Genomic DNA, 14,798 nt, shown 5'->3' with positions numbered 1-14,798 from the left:
ATTTGCTCAAGGTTTTATCTCATCCTTTATTATCCAGCCCAGTGGAAATGAGTATTTGCCGTGTCAGTCACAGTGAGCGGGTGAGCGAGCGCAGCCTCGCTGGCTGGGGAAGGCTGTGCTTCAGGTGCATCACAGGAGATGGGGACACCTGAGCCAACACTGCTCACCCTGGGCTCTGGAGTAGGTGACTGCTTTGGTACACCCCACTGAATTTTTTCTTTCTTTTTTTATTACCTTTATTTTAATGTCTGTAGCTTTTTTGTTGTTGTTGTTGTTCTGGGGGTAGATTTTGACAATAGAGCAAGGTAAGAGCACTCCAAACAGAAAGTTAAACTTGCATTTTACTTTTATTTTTGCTTCAGGATTGTGCAAGGGGACAGCAAAATTAATATCAAAACAGAAATTTCTTCTGAATCAAAGGGCAAGTGGAAAGTGTAGCAGCACAGTATGCTGCTGTGCTCAAGATTGTTATTCTGAAAAAAAAACAAACCAAAACAACAATCCTCAACATAAAAAAAACCCTATGTAGCAATTGAAAAGGCTATTTTTGGTGTAACATTTTGATTTTAGCCAGATTGCATGTATTGAGAGAAATGTTTACTAACATTTGTTACTGCTTCTGGTCTTCAGACCCCTGGCAACAGACTTAGAGCCAGGCACTGATGAATAATTTTTTGCCTACTGCCTTATAGGAGGATAAAGTGGCATCAGTTTCTGGGGTTCAGAACTGTTTGCTGTTGGAGTTCAGGCATCCATATCTCAGCGCTGGCTGGGAATTAGACATGTGCAATGTACAAGTGACAGGCCAAATATGCAGGAAACCAACTGGTTGCTCAGAAGACCTGATCTCTACCTCAGCTTACCTTGAGCAGTTCATTTGACTACTCTGTGCCTTAGTTTCCCATTTTATCTGCTATGTAACTTATCTCTTTAGCTGTTAAACAATTTTAAATGGCACTGCCTTCCACTATTCAAAACAGCTGTTCTACTTCAACACAGTTTTAATAAGAAATGTAAACAACTATGGTCTTCAGATAGTCAAAATAAATTTAGGAGGATTCTGGTTAATTTTTGATTTTTCAGCTGTGTTACCAAGGATTGATCTTTGGACCTATATAACCAACCTTTTTCCTTAGTTGCTTTCTGTTATTCTGCCTTTCGAAGGACTTTGTGGAAAAGAAAGCAGTGTAAAAATCACACAACCGGTTTGGCAGGTCTTGTATAAACAGGAGAAATGCCAGGAAAAGTTTTACATCGTTGTTGCCAGCTTAAAAAAAGGGGGTTTATTTTCTCCTAATGAAAACTTCAGCTGTTGCTGTGTGTGAGGTGGACTGTGGGGATGGGCATGTGATGGAAGGGGCTTGGAGTGCTTGCTGGAAGGAACATTCCCTCAGATGCTGGGAATATTGTCTCAGTCACCTTCATGGCTGTAGGAACAGAAGAAGCATTTTTATCATGGTTCTTGTAAGCAGATTTTTTTTGCCTTCCCCCATTTCCTCTGACAGTCTCACAGCTCAGCTCTGGTGTTAAACACACCCTCTTGATTAACTGGGAGTGATTGATGTCCCCCTGTTTTGCTTTGCTTGTACCAGGAGAGAGCTGTGCTGGTATTTAAGATTGTGTAGCTCTGAGTTGGGATGGGTGAGGAAACCTGCCTTCCCAAATGGATCTGTGCCGTTGCATAACCGTGGGAAGGGTTGGAGTGCCTCTGTCCTGATTCTCGTGGCAAAGGAGGGATGTGTTTCTGCTTTGAAACTCCCTTCTGATTGCGGCCACCTCTGCTGCCACTTGTGAGCTGAGAGATTTCAGTCAGTGTGTTGACAAGGAGGAGCGTTAGAAATCAGAAGTTCCCTCCCATGAGGAGGATGTTTAAAATCAATGCTAAAATGCAAAATGATACCATTCTGAGAGCTTTTGCAACTTATCCATGTAATTTTATTTCCCTTGTAGTTCATCCTTCTGTTTCTAGAGCAGCAGCATAACCCCAGAAACGTGGCCGTGTGGGTAGAGTGTTGAAATGGGATTTAGGTAACTTGTTACTTCTTCTTGTACCTCTGTTCCTAGCTGTAAACTAAGATTCAAACAGGCCCTTCCCGTGGTGCTTCCCTGTCTTGAGTATTTTGGCTTTGAGCTCATCAGGGCTGTCCCCTGCTCACTATTTCTGGAACACTTTTGGCAATGGTGAGGTGTGTGTTTGCTTCTGAGTGCTGTCACTGTATAAATGTCAAGTCCTAACAGTGGGGTTCATAGCCAAACAGAGTTCTTGGGAGAACATACTGTTTTCTAAGGTGTCAAAGAAGGTTTTTCCTCAGCCTCTATATCCTGATTTGGTACCTAATCTGCTTGTGTTTTGGTCCCTCCACTTGTAAAGGTGAGTGTAATAACACTTCCCTTCATTGCAAGAAAGTACTAAAGGTATTATAGTCCATATTTAAATAGTGTGGTAATAAGGACCGTGAAGAAGCCTTCAGAATGAGTTAAAATGGGCTTATGATTAGTACTTTATTATTTTTTAAATACATCTGAAGTTTACTCCTTTTTCAGCTGGCTTAGTTCCCAAGCTTCTCACTTCTGTAGTCGGGCAATATTTGCAGGTCAGAGGCAGTCTTATGGTAAGGGTGGAGTGGCTCTCACTACAGTGTCCATTCAGATGTGAGCCAGCAATGCTTAGTTGTGAAAACAAGCCAAAGATAACCAGAGTGAAACTTCTGTGCTTCGGTTCTGCCAGGAACAACATCATAACCAATGCTTCAGGATTATGAGCTAAAACAAAATAATAATTTGAGGAAGAACAAAAAGTGATGCAGAGGTTGAAAGGAGCAATTAGAACAGTTGGGGAACTTAATGAACAGGAAAAGCTATGGCAGAAGAAAAGCAGCTAAACTGAGATTTGTCACAGGGCTTGACACACCTGAGGGCCTCAGCATTTATTCCATTGTCCTGTTGGCTGTGGTAGTGCCACAAGTTGTTTTGGAGAGTCACAGCAGGTCTGGGAACAGGCAAACTTGTGTCCTCACTGTTTCTCTACAAACCTCTTCTGCAGAGCTAGTTTTATCCTGTGTTTTGGTGTCTGGCATCTGCCCCCCAGCCTTGTGCAGCAGCCCTGTACAGGAGGTGATCCACTTGTTCCTCTTCTGAGTGCTGGGAGTGTCCCTGGAATTTCCAGAGTGAAGGAATAAGGTCTGTGTGGGGTGTACCCTGTCACATGGACAGGTCATACCTGGAAGGCATCTCTTGTTTTCAGAGCAGTTGGGAAAGGATTGCTAATAGCTCTCCTTACGCAACAGAATATTCACCTGCTTAGTTAATTACTTATTAGCTCCAGGCAGGGACATGGCAGATTTGTTAATAGCAATGGTCAAATCATTAGAGTGTGCAGCATTAATGCAGGAGAAAGCATTTAATAAAGATCCATCACTTGACCCTGTCATTGTCCATGGAATATAGACCATATTGTTGAATTCAGGCTCTACTCTTTTCCTGTCATTTACCACTTCTTGAATGTATGTCTTGTTCAGGAGCTTCAGCTTCTCTTTGAACACATATGAAATCACATCTATTCTTCTTTTGGATCAGATATGCAGTACCGTGACCAGCTGTTTCTGTACAAATGTTTTTAAAACTCCCCTTAAAGTTCTGCCAATCCTGATGGTCCTGTGCGGGAAGGACCATGTTTTGTATGAAATAAAAGATGTTACTGTGCCTTGTGCTGTCCCTCAGGTGCTTTGTTTTCTTTTTCTTAGTATTTTAGTGTCTGATGATCAGCAAAATGGTCAGTTTCTTCTACTTTCCATTCTCATACTATTAGACTGCTGACTGAAGAGACCTTACAAAAGCTGCTAAATAGCTTGTTAAATAAAAAAATCTAATTTTTGTACAGGCAGACCTGTTGGAGATTTTGGTTTTTTTTTATGTAATTCAGCTTCTTTCAGTGGTCTCCCAATGCATCTTTGTTTTGATCACAGCTTCTTACTAGCTTATCCTTCTGCAATATGTCTTCCAGATTACCTTCTCTTTTCTCTGTTTGTATTTCCTTTTGGGTGTTGTGCTGTATCTGTCCATTCTTCTGTCCATCTCAGTAGTTCTTTTATTCCTTCCTTACAAGCTAGGTCGTTTGACTCTTGTAAAACTTGCCTGTCTTGCATACATAGGGATGTGTGTATGTATGATGCAGGATGAAGAGCCTGCAAATGTACAGGATGCAATATTCTAAGTGAAATCCTACAAACTGTTTTTTATATACTCTCCTTTGTCATCTAGAGCTTCCTTTTCTAGTCACACTGATCTTGATGTTGCTTACACTGAAGTAAGTAGTTGGAGTAGATGAAAGAATAGGGGGAGAGGAAGATTGTAATTTGATGTTTCTTCCATATCCAGTGTCTGTACAGTAGTCAAGGTCAGTGCAAGTATGGCCCTTTCCAGGAACTCCCCCTGCATTTAATGTGTTGGGAGTTGAATAATCTGAATCTTCATGATATTTTATAGTGGCAAACATCCATGATCCTTGTTTCTGGATGAGCTTACTAAGACAGTCTTTGAGAATGGGTATTTTATTTGGCTGTCTTCTCTTGTTGAAGATTCTGTTTAGTTTTAGTCAAGTAGTTCTGCCCATTTTTTCACCAGCAGCCCTTATTATAGCTGTCCTATTCCCAGACTGGCCTAGATTATCTCTGGAAAATTGTTTTTACCTACTTAGAAGTATTTTGGAGCAAGGGGATGTGGCACACACTTCCCTGCCATGCTGTGTGTGCTGGGTTACTGTGGCACTACTTGAATCTTCAGGATTAAAAACTGTAAGGTGCCACATTAGACCTTGGCATGGCATTCTCAGGTTTCTCTGAGCATTTGGCATGTCCTTCTTCATGGAAAGTCTGCCAGATGTCTAAGTGTGGAGAAATGCTGTGGTGGAAATGCAGGGGTGCTGTGTATGCCAATAGTAAGTAAGCTTAAGTTACTAGAGAAGAGAGACTGAGGCCCATAAGTGGATTTTACTTCCACCAGTGTAAATCTGGACCAGAAACACTTAAATAAAATTCACTGAAGAATTTTGCAGGTACAGATGGGAGCAGGATCCAGCTGCTTATTGGGACCAAGAAGGGCAATTTCTTGTATTTGTAAGTAGTATTTTTAAAATGTGTATTTCAGGATGTTGCAGCTCTACAGGAATTCTGTTTCCATCAGTGACTGAGGGTTAAAAGAAGCTGTGACTTTTATGTGAATTACTCTCCCATGATTTTTTTCGCTACTTAACTGATGGGCATTTAGATATCCCAAGACAGTGAATGAGTTGACCTCATCTGTGTGACAGTTCTGACCTGTGATTTGTGCTATGTAAATATTTAATATCCTCTTTTGTGAAGGACCCTGTTCATGTAACTATAGCTTCAGTAGAAGTGTTCAGAAAGCAATGCTCAGCCATGGTAGGAAGATCAGAAATGATGATTGTCCTTGGATATGTGTTTGAATGCACAGTAACATTGCAACTTTGACAGCTCAGTAATGCAACCAAGTAAAAACACTTGAGCCATGCCAGCCCTGAGATGCAGAAGAGGAGCTTTCCCATAACTCCTGAGAGGGCAGCTCCCTGTACACCATGTTTCCCCTTAGTCTTGCCATCTCAGTTTCATGGCCTCCAGGAACCTTGCCCTGAAATGAGCACATGACTGCAGTAAGAGTGTTCAGGGTGTTAATTCCCACGCACACAGGCAGGGTTGTACAACCACCCTATGTTACAGAGATGAGGCTTCCCAGCCCTGCCTGTTTTAGAAAGGAGAACAAAAAAAGTGCCGTGAAATATCTCTGACGTGCAGCTAAGCCTGGAAAGTTCTTTGCTGTTGCCTTCCTTACTTCCCTGCTGCTTACTCACTTGGCCACAGTACTTCAAAGCCTCGTGTGGTGTTTTTTTTTCCCTAGCTGTACAATTAACTGTCTCTCTTGAGCCTTCTGTGGTGCTTTGTGTGCAGTGACTGTACCAACAAACCCTAGTATAGATGCCAAAGGGACCCTATGGGTTACAGTAGTGGCCCAGCTTTTTCCATGCCCTGCTTAAACAAAGGTCAGTAGCAAGTTGTTCAGAGGAGCGTTGCAGTGACAACCCCAGGATGCAGATTTTGGAGTTGCATGTTGAAAAGGGCTGGGGGCAGATAGTTGCTTAATGTCAGGCAGTTGTATCCATGGTTGACTTCAGCCATGAAGTAGTAGGTCAGAGGGGCCAAGTCCCAGCTTTGCTGCCTCTTCTTGGAGCCTTGCTGCAGAAGGGTGGGTGGATAGATAAGGCTTTACTCCTGTTTGGACTATGATGATTCTACTTCCAAATTCTGAACTAGAATCTGCCTCTTGGGTATTTTCTGCTGCCTAGCTGGGATATTTACAGATGAAATTCTTTATTATACAAATAAATGATTGATCCTTTGAGCTTTTTGCCTTAGTTTTATCTTCTAGTTTTACCTGATACTATTTTCACATGGCCTGTTCTACTTTCTATTCCCCCATAGTAGCAGCAAAGAAATACTTTTTAAGTGTGTGGTTAAGCTAGATTTTTCCTTCTTTGGTACTTGCTAATTTGAAATATTTTGGAGGGCTTATACAATAATGCAGCTGTATTATGGCATTTCCAGTGACAGCATTGACCTCCTCAAGCTGCCTCTGTATAGCACTCGAGTGCATTGGTATTGCTGTCTGTACAATTTTAATTGAATTAGGACAGTGGCTGTAATCACTATGGGAGAAGCATGAATTTCCCCATTGTCTCTTTTCCCCTTCCCTTTGTGATGAACCATTGCACCACTGTGTTTGGTTTTTATTTGCTTGAATAAGGATTGAGGCATGAGAGGGGAGCCATCACCTGCCCCTCCCTGTGCAGGGAGGACAGGCTGGAAGGAGGAGTCAGGGAGGAACTGAACTTCACAAAATTGCTGAGGTTACTGACACAATCTCTGCTTTCTGCCCAGGAAACAAGGTGTTAATCTTTTGCAGTGCTGCTTTGCATAAGGTCCATTCCAGAGAGCTGTGTTTGTTTTAATTTCTCTAATTACTGATAGTGTGCTGATTATGCTGCTATAGATTTGATGTGAATTGCTATATTAATGGGATCAAAAATTAGGAGATGTCTGCCATGGAAATTAAGAAGATGACAGCAGCTGGGGGAGGGGAGGAAAGTGGAGAGTTGAATTCATACCCTGTTACTGCAGGGCTCTAGTTGGCTTTTTTTGGAGTCTGAGCCTTTGTCCCTGGCAGAAGTTGGAGTATGCAGACTATAACATTGACCAAAGTCCCCAAATGTTCTAGTCAGTCCATTAGAGGCTCTGATTCTTTTCTGCTCCCTATGTTAGACCATGTAACTCATCTCACAGTGGTCTTCTGGACCTTCATATCCAGCTCTGGTATTGTATATAAACCACTGGTGAACAGTGCATCTGTCTTCCTTTGCTTTCCTCTTCTCCTCACTTGCTTCCCTAAGGATTAATTTACTTGAATAGGGGCTGTTTTCCTCCGTGCTGCTCTGTGGCTGGCTTGCTGTCATTGTCCTGCTGGGTGCCCAGATGCTCAGGGCCTTCTGAATTTTTCCTGCAAACAGAAAAATTTCCCCCAACTACTCTTGTCTCTTAAGGCCTTCCCCCCCGCTCTGCTATACTCAAGCCACTTACTCCTGTGAGGATCCACAGCAGGAAAACCAGACCCCCACAGGCTCCCCCTGGCTCCTGGTCCCTTGGCCTCTCTTTCCATGTCATGGCACGGGACACCAGCACCCTGGGAGACAAATGTGTGTCAGCTTTCACTTTTAATTCCTTTCTCCCTATGTGGTATCATTATGTGCAGTATAGAAGAAAGTTTTTAGTCAGTGATTGGGGTCAGCTGCCTTTTCTGTCCAGCACAAAGTATTTGCAGACCACATTGCCTGTTTCGGTTTCCTGAAAACCGCTGAATAGGTATTGCATTTCTTTGCTTTATCAATTAAAAAGGTGGTTTTACTATGCCACTTATCCAGCTACTGAAATAATCATGTAATTGGGACATCATAAGAGCTTTCTTAGCAGCTTTTATTTTCTTTTATTTTCATTTCTACAAAAATGTGTCTATTCTTTGTGCCTGCCATATGAGTGAACTTAGTAAAGGGGACAAAAAGACTATCAGATTGCAAGGCTGTTGCTTTGGAGTTTTGAAGGGTGCAATTATATCAAAAGCCTGAAGCTATTTTTATCTCCAGCCTCCCTCATCCTCAACTGTTAGACTTCTTTTTAATTTAATTTTGATACTTTGGGTTTTTATTAATATTTTTATTTTAGCAATATGAATTATTTGTGTTCCTGACAGAGAAAATTCTGTTCAGGTAGTTTTTATCAGTAAAGGATGTACCCCAATTCTTCAAACTGCAATTAGTGTGTGCTTTGATGGCTTTGGGAATCCAGACAGCTGTTATAGATACATGCCTACTACATAGTCACGGTCAGTATAGCTTTTGATTTAGACAGGATGGCTTTATCTATGGCATTCTCAGCAGCTGAATATTTAGTAAAGAGAAAGAACTAGTACCCTCTCTTGATTTTTAGCCATGTGTTTCAGCCTGTCTCTGCTGAGTTGGGCAGGTGAAAGCATGTCCTACTCCCAGCAGACCTGGCTGGTTGTCCAGGTGGCCCTCTTGAAGCACCAGGCACCAGAATAAGCCCCAGGGAGTGCCTTCCATAAAAACTGACTTTGTGTAGCTCTTCAATTACTGTAAGCAACATAAAATTTCATGGTGCAACTTCCTTGACTCCCTGTGAGCTGAAGAAAATGATCAAAAATGATGACAGCAAGCAATATGCCATCTGTTTTAGTCACCTCTTTGTGGCTACTGGCAAAATGCTCAGGAGTTGCTATTTTGAAATTTTTTAGCTGGTAATTGTTTAGGGCTGAGCATTTGTTCACTTGTAGGTTTAGAGGTTTCTAGAGTCCCCTGGCAGGTGGTTTTTAAGGAATGTGGTAGTACCAAGCTCTTTCTTAGCACTCATCACCAAAAATCTCACAGGACCACATCAAATGTGTATTGATTTAGTTTTTTTACCAGTAGGTTAAGCTGCAGCAAGGCTGTTTGCTCAAGAGCACGTAAGGTTCGTGCAGATTCTACCAGCACTACCTATCCTTCCTCCCAAGCTGTGCTTGAACAAGCCTACTGTTCTTGGCCATAATACAAAGGGAAATATTAAACTTGACTAGTTAGGAAACACTTTCAGAAAAATTCCTAGTGGCAGAGTATCTGGTTGCGTGACCTTAGAAGCATGAGCCACCAGCCGTGTTTTTGTTTGGTGGATTGCACAGAGAGAATCATTGGGCAGTCCTGGAGTTGTGGATGAATGCAATCTGTTCTCAGTGGTGTGAGCACAATAGGTACCTCCTGGAAAAGTGACTCTAGAAAGCCTCAGAAAGCCTGGAGGAGCACGTGTGACCTTGTGCATTGGCTGTGGGGGCTGGGCACAGAGCAGGGGCAGCTGTAGAACTGGACTGGTGCTTGCAGTTCTGCTACCAGCCACGTTACTGGCCCATGCTACCAACAGGGATTAAGCTAATTTTTTCCACAAGCCCAGTGTCTTGACCTCCCTGTGCCATTACCATTCCACACCTTTTGGAAATCTGTCCAGGACAGTTAAAGGGCAGCTCTTTCAGCATGCAATTGTTAAATGTATTGCCCTTGAGAGGCACATGCTGTCCTTTTTCAAGACAGGTTAACTCTGAAATTACTTAACTCATTTGAGCTGTGCTGTTGCTGTACCTCAGTTTGTCTGTGTATCTAATAAAAAGAAAAACTTACCTAATGTCTGTAAATTGCTTTGATATTTAGGCTAAAGGTGCTGACAGAAAAATGCAAAATTAGCGAGAGGGCATTTCAAAGGCACAAATAGGAATTGGAAAGCTAGCTCCCCTTCGTTCCTTGTAAAATGCCTTCTGCAAATAGTAATTCACACAGTACTGTAGACATCCAAGATGTGTGGGAAAAGTAACTGCAGGTCCATATCTTGTTTGGTTTTGGCTGTCCTGTTCCTTATGAATACTAGGAAACAATGAATCAAATGCATTTGTTTAAAACAGTAAACCTCAATGAAACTGCCATGGTATAAATCAAGTTATGGTATGCCTTTAGGGGATTGATCAGTAAAAGCAGCACATACTGAAAGCATAATGCCTTGGTTTGATGCAGCACCTTACTGGGTCTTGAGGGAAGTGGATGGGTTCTGGGTTTAATTTCATTTCCCACTTGCTTTTTTGGAAGCAAGGAGACCCTTTGAAGCCACTTTGTCTTTGCAGCGGTGATTCAGTGAGCATGCAATGTGACGTGACCTTGGACGTATCCTGCATTCTTCAGGAGGGAGGAAAAGGACTTTGGGTCTCCCACCTATCCTCCAGTGCCCATTAACAGAGCAGGCATCTGTGTGGTTGTGTTTCAGAAGTGTTCCTCTTTTTATAAATATCTCCATGAACAAAGTGAGCAGCTGCAGTGTGGTTCGATTACCTGTACTGTGGATGGCAGCAGGAAATGCTTGGAAGTGCCTGGTGTCCCTCTCCTCCAGGGGTGAGAGGTGCAGATGGGCACGGAGGGCCACACCTCTGCAATGGGAAGCTCAGAGTTGGCTGGTTTGGGCTGGGGAAGGAGCTGGGGAAGCTGAAAACCAAATAATGCCTTGTAGCTCCACAGGTGCGTCTTTCATTGTGTCACAGTGAACATCCCCATTTGGTAACTGCAAAAAAAATGAATTAATGCTAGCTAATGGGTTGCTGTTGCCTGGCCAGTGATGAGTAGAAAGAAACTTGAGTTTGTGGGAGACAGGAACATAAGATTGAACAATTTGTCTTTTAACAGTACTGAGCTGACAGCCACAGGGGCCATACTTGCAGAAATAACAAAGTGATGGTGGAGTGAAACAGGCCTGTCTTCTCACTTGGTCTAAACCTCTAATAGTGTGTTCTCCACATGCTGCCAGTCTTCTCTCCATGTGCTTATAGGGTGTTGTGGTGGGACTCTTGATGTTCTTCTGGTTCTGGTTCTTGATGAAACTTCTGGTTCTACCCAAGCTCCTGAGCAGCAAACAGCACCTGGCAAAAGAATGAACTGGGCTTGCTTTCAAGTGGTGGCTGCAAGACTTTCTAGGTGTTCCCTTTATTTTTGGACATCACCTAATCTGTCTGCAGAGTTTTTTGCAAACCTCTCCTTCCCTTTGGTGGCAAGGGTGCTTATGTTACATTCTGCAGATGTCTCTATCAGCCTCAGTATATTTTCCTGTCTCATGGCTGTGATAATGCTGTGGTTTGTCATGGAAGCAATTATCTTCTCTTGGTCCAGCACCAAATTTGTCTTTTCCGTTTGCTGGAGGTCAAGGTCAGGGTGAGAGGCTGCACTTGTACTGTGCTGCAAATGCTCAGAAATTACAGTACCTCCTTCTCCTTCTGTATGTGCAGGGATGTAAAGCCATACTTGCACTGGTGTGTCAGTATTCTGGAGAATAACATGCATTACCTTCAAGGAAGCATATAATAATGGTTTTTTATGTTCCTGTAAAACTGTGGCTATGTTTATTTACAAAGGGTATATTGTGTACTGTGATTGGAGTGCATTATTGGAGGCTTAGAATATGGAAGAATTTTTCCTTCAGATAACATGAAGTTTCAGTCTTAGATTTCTTGTCAGGCATTTTCCTAAGTAAAAACCTAATTGTGACAGTTACAAAACTAATACAACATTCACAAGTTGCCATTTAATTCTATTTGACTTTACATGGTTGCAAGTTAAAGTACTTCAAAGAAGGTAATAGTAACTCATTTAGCAAAAACAAGAATACTACGTTACTTAATGGTAAATAGAGTAGTCTTTGGTGACGGTGTTTTTCTGTAGCAATGACAAAAGTTACTGATTAATGCCCTTAAAATGGTAGGAAGGAGTATAGTGCTAAACACTTAGCTTTTTCAGATCATGAGTGATTTGTTAATGTAAGATTAAGTGGTTTTGGCACTTCAGTGGTACTCATGCATGTATCATGGACTTGCTGTCAGATTTTCACTGACATAAAGCCCTTGGAGTCTCCCCACGTTCCTCTCTTGGCAAATTTCTGAGAAGACCCTTGGAAACTTCATGGCTCTCTTGAAAAGTAATCCTGACACCCTAAAAGGTGCTTCACCCGTCTCTCTTCAGCGCTGGGCAGCGCTGGCTGCCAGTGTTATGTGTGTGCTCTGGGGCTCCCTGGGCAGCAGGTGCATCACTGGTGCTGCTTCCTTCCTTCCACCCACATACACCTCCTCTGCCATGGTTTCATACCTCTATTCCAAAGTTCACGTTGTCCTCTCTCTTTCTCTCCCTCCCCCCAACTTTCTTTTAACAGCAGGAAAGAATTTCGTACACACCTCCAGCGAGCCCGGTACCGAATTACTCTTCGTCACCACTACATGTCCCAGTGGCTCAAGCAGTCAGGATGGAGGAAGACGCCATCAGACTGCCAGCACACCTGCGTGAGTGTCAGCATGAGGAAGACACGGTCAGACTGCCAGCACACCTGCGTGAGTATCAGCAGGAGGCTGCTTAAGTTCTTGGGCTGAGGAGAGGGACAGGGCGGGGTGAGGAGTTACTTCTGGTTTTATGGGAGAGAGCAGGGAAGTCCCTGGCTTTAGACTTTTTTTTGTTTTGTTTTAATAAGCTCTAGCTGGTTTGGTTTTCCTGGCTGTTGTTTTTAACTGAAGAAAGTTACTCTTTATAAATACGGTATGCTGAATCTCCCCTCCCATCTCCTGCACTCCTTGTCAAACATTTGGCTTGTTTTTCATGACAGGCACAAATATGGAGGTTTATTTTGACGGGAAGTGCTCTGTTTCCTTCCACTTTATTGGAACTGCTCAGTTACATTCTGCAACACAGGGTCAGAGTTTCACCAGCTGTGGCAAGCGGAATGCGTTTGTGCTGTGGCTATTTTCAGGTTCTGAGGGGTCTCAAATACTTGTGATGCCCAGGCTCTGTAGTGTTATAGCATGGTGGCTGCCAGAGGCAGTGGGAAAAGGAGGAGGAGTGGGCTTAGCTGTGCACAAAAGGATGCTGCAAAGGAGGAAGGACATTTCACTGACATTGGAACAAAAACTGGAGCTGAGGGCAAGATCAGAGCCAGGTACTTCCTTGCTGATATGATTTCATGTTTGACAAATAGGAAAGGCCAAGGACTGTTGGCCAGTGAGAGGTGAATTAGAATGGGGACAAGAAGAGTGGAATTTTCCTTTTTGGAGAGGAAGCAGTTCAGATGGAAATAAAGATGTTTTAGGTAAACTTTTGTCAGGTGTTACATTCCTGGGGTACTTAAGCAACAATGAATAAGAGGGCTGGGAGCAAACAAAACTTTGTGCTTTGCCCTCTGACAAATAGGTTTGGGATTTAGGGGGGAAGTCCGTGTTTTTCACAAGACACTGTCATTCCTGTCCTCAGCTGTCTTCCACACACACTCCGTGTCTGGATGCAAACTGTGTTCAAAGCATTTCTGTAGTCCTGTGCTCGCTCCCTTGCTGGCCAGTGAGTTACTCTGCCCCATGGTCACTCATTCCTATGCTGTGTCTTACATGTCCTGCATGGCCCAGTTTTCTGTGCTTCCTGGTGGGAGTGGGAGCTGCTCTGCAGTGTTTCTGACCATGTCTGGTCCCTGCCTGAGCATCCATGAGCTCCCAGGCCTGGCTGCACGTGTGTGTGGGTGCTCAGCTGTTCCCCTGGCCCGGAGAGGACTTGGTTGCCACACTTACAGGGCATTTCTTTGCTTTGCCAAAAGTAGGCACAAAAAAAGCCCAACACAGAAGCAGTTTTTCTCCAGCAGTTCTTTTCCATACTGGTGCTGTTCATCCCCAGATCTTTTGGGTTTTTTCCTCGTTGCATTAGTTGGTACTGTTTACTTCTGCTATGGGAGTCACTGTCCCCTCCACAGCAGGATCACAACTGGGTTTGCAGTTACTATTGCAGGATCACAACTGGGTTTGCAGTTACTATTGCAGGATCACAACTGGGTTTCCAGTTACTATTGCCCTCCCCACGGCCTCTGGCAGATGCATAAGGCAGGGAGGCAGAGACTCTTGCTACTGAAAGTGGTAGCACATACTGTACCTGCTTCCTTCCCATCCAGCCAGCATGCTGGATAGTGTTGAATTTATAAAGCTTCCTCTCAGTGAAGACTTCTTTCACACTATTTTTAGAATGTGATCCAACCTTTCACCTTGACTCTTGTTTTGGGCACATTTTTAAACTTGCAAGGCTTCTTTCCCTTTAGTATTTCCACACCAGTCTGACTTGTTGCAGTGTTAAAGCACAGATGATTAATCATGAAATATCTGTGAAACAGCCTTCCATAAAGTTAGTGTCTGAGGTCATAAACAACATGGAACACATTTACATAGCCTTGCTAATTGTAGTCAATGGCAGTGTAGTATTTTGCAGCTCAGTATGCAGTCAATAGTGACACAAAATGTTGTCAATCAACAGACCACCCAAACACTGTTAAAACCACTCTTTAAGTACATAGCTTCATATCTGGGCCAGGAGCAGCCATTGTGAATTTCTAAAATGATCTCTGGTATATCTTTTGTTACAAAACTGCATGCAGTAACTGCTGTGTTTAGGTCCAGTAACTGAGCTACAACATGTGCAGAAAGATTTCTGCTCTTCATGTAAAAAACTTAAGTGATGAGGAGGATATAAGGTCTCTAGATGTTCTTTTAATGCTTAATTATCTCCTTACTTGCCTTTTTTTAAGTGTCCTATTTATAGTTTGAATTAGTCAGGTTCAGTTTCCAACTATTAGATCTCATTA

At 42.9% G+C, this 14,798-nt stretch overlaps 1 protein-coding gene across 6 annotated transcripts in view; it reads left to right on the top strand.

Moving 5' to 3' along the window:
• Positions 1–14,798, top strand: part of ETV6 (ETS variant transcription factor 6) — a 120,526-nt gene that overhangs the window by 28,743 nt on the left and 76,985 nt on the right. For 3 of the 6 annotated variants that reach the window (XM_030263699.4, XM_072923645.1, XM_072923646.1), the window contains one exon: positions 12,348–12,522. In XM_030263699.4, coding sequence (XP_030119559.4) covers positions 12,348–12,522 — 175 coding nt within the window. Of the gene's footprint in view, positions 1–12,347; positions 12,523–14,798 lie in introns of those variants that run through there. The other 3 variants (XM_072923644.1, XM_072923647.1, XM_072923648.1) reach the window with 2 other exon arrangements.

The sequence above is a fragment of the Taeniopygia guttata genome, chromosome 1A, assembly GCF_048771995.1.
Source record: "Taeniopygia guttata chromosome 1A, bTaeGut7.mat, whole genome shotgun sequence".
NCBI classification, from domain to species: Eukaryota; Metazoa; Chordata; class Aves; order Passeriformes; family Estrildidae; genus Taeniopygia; species Taeniopygia guttata.
The sequence above is the reverse complement of the archived record's forward strand: the minus strand, read 5'-3'. Positions and strand labels throughout refer to the sequence as shown.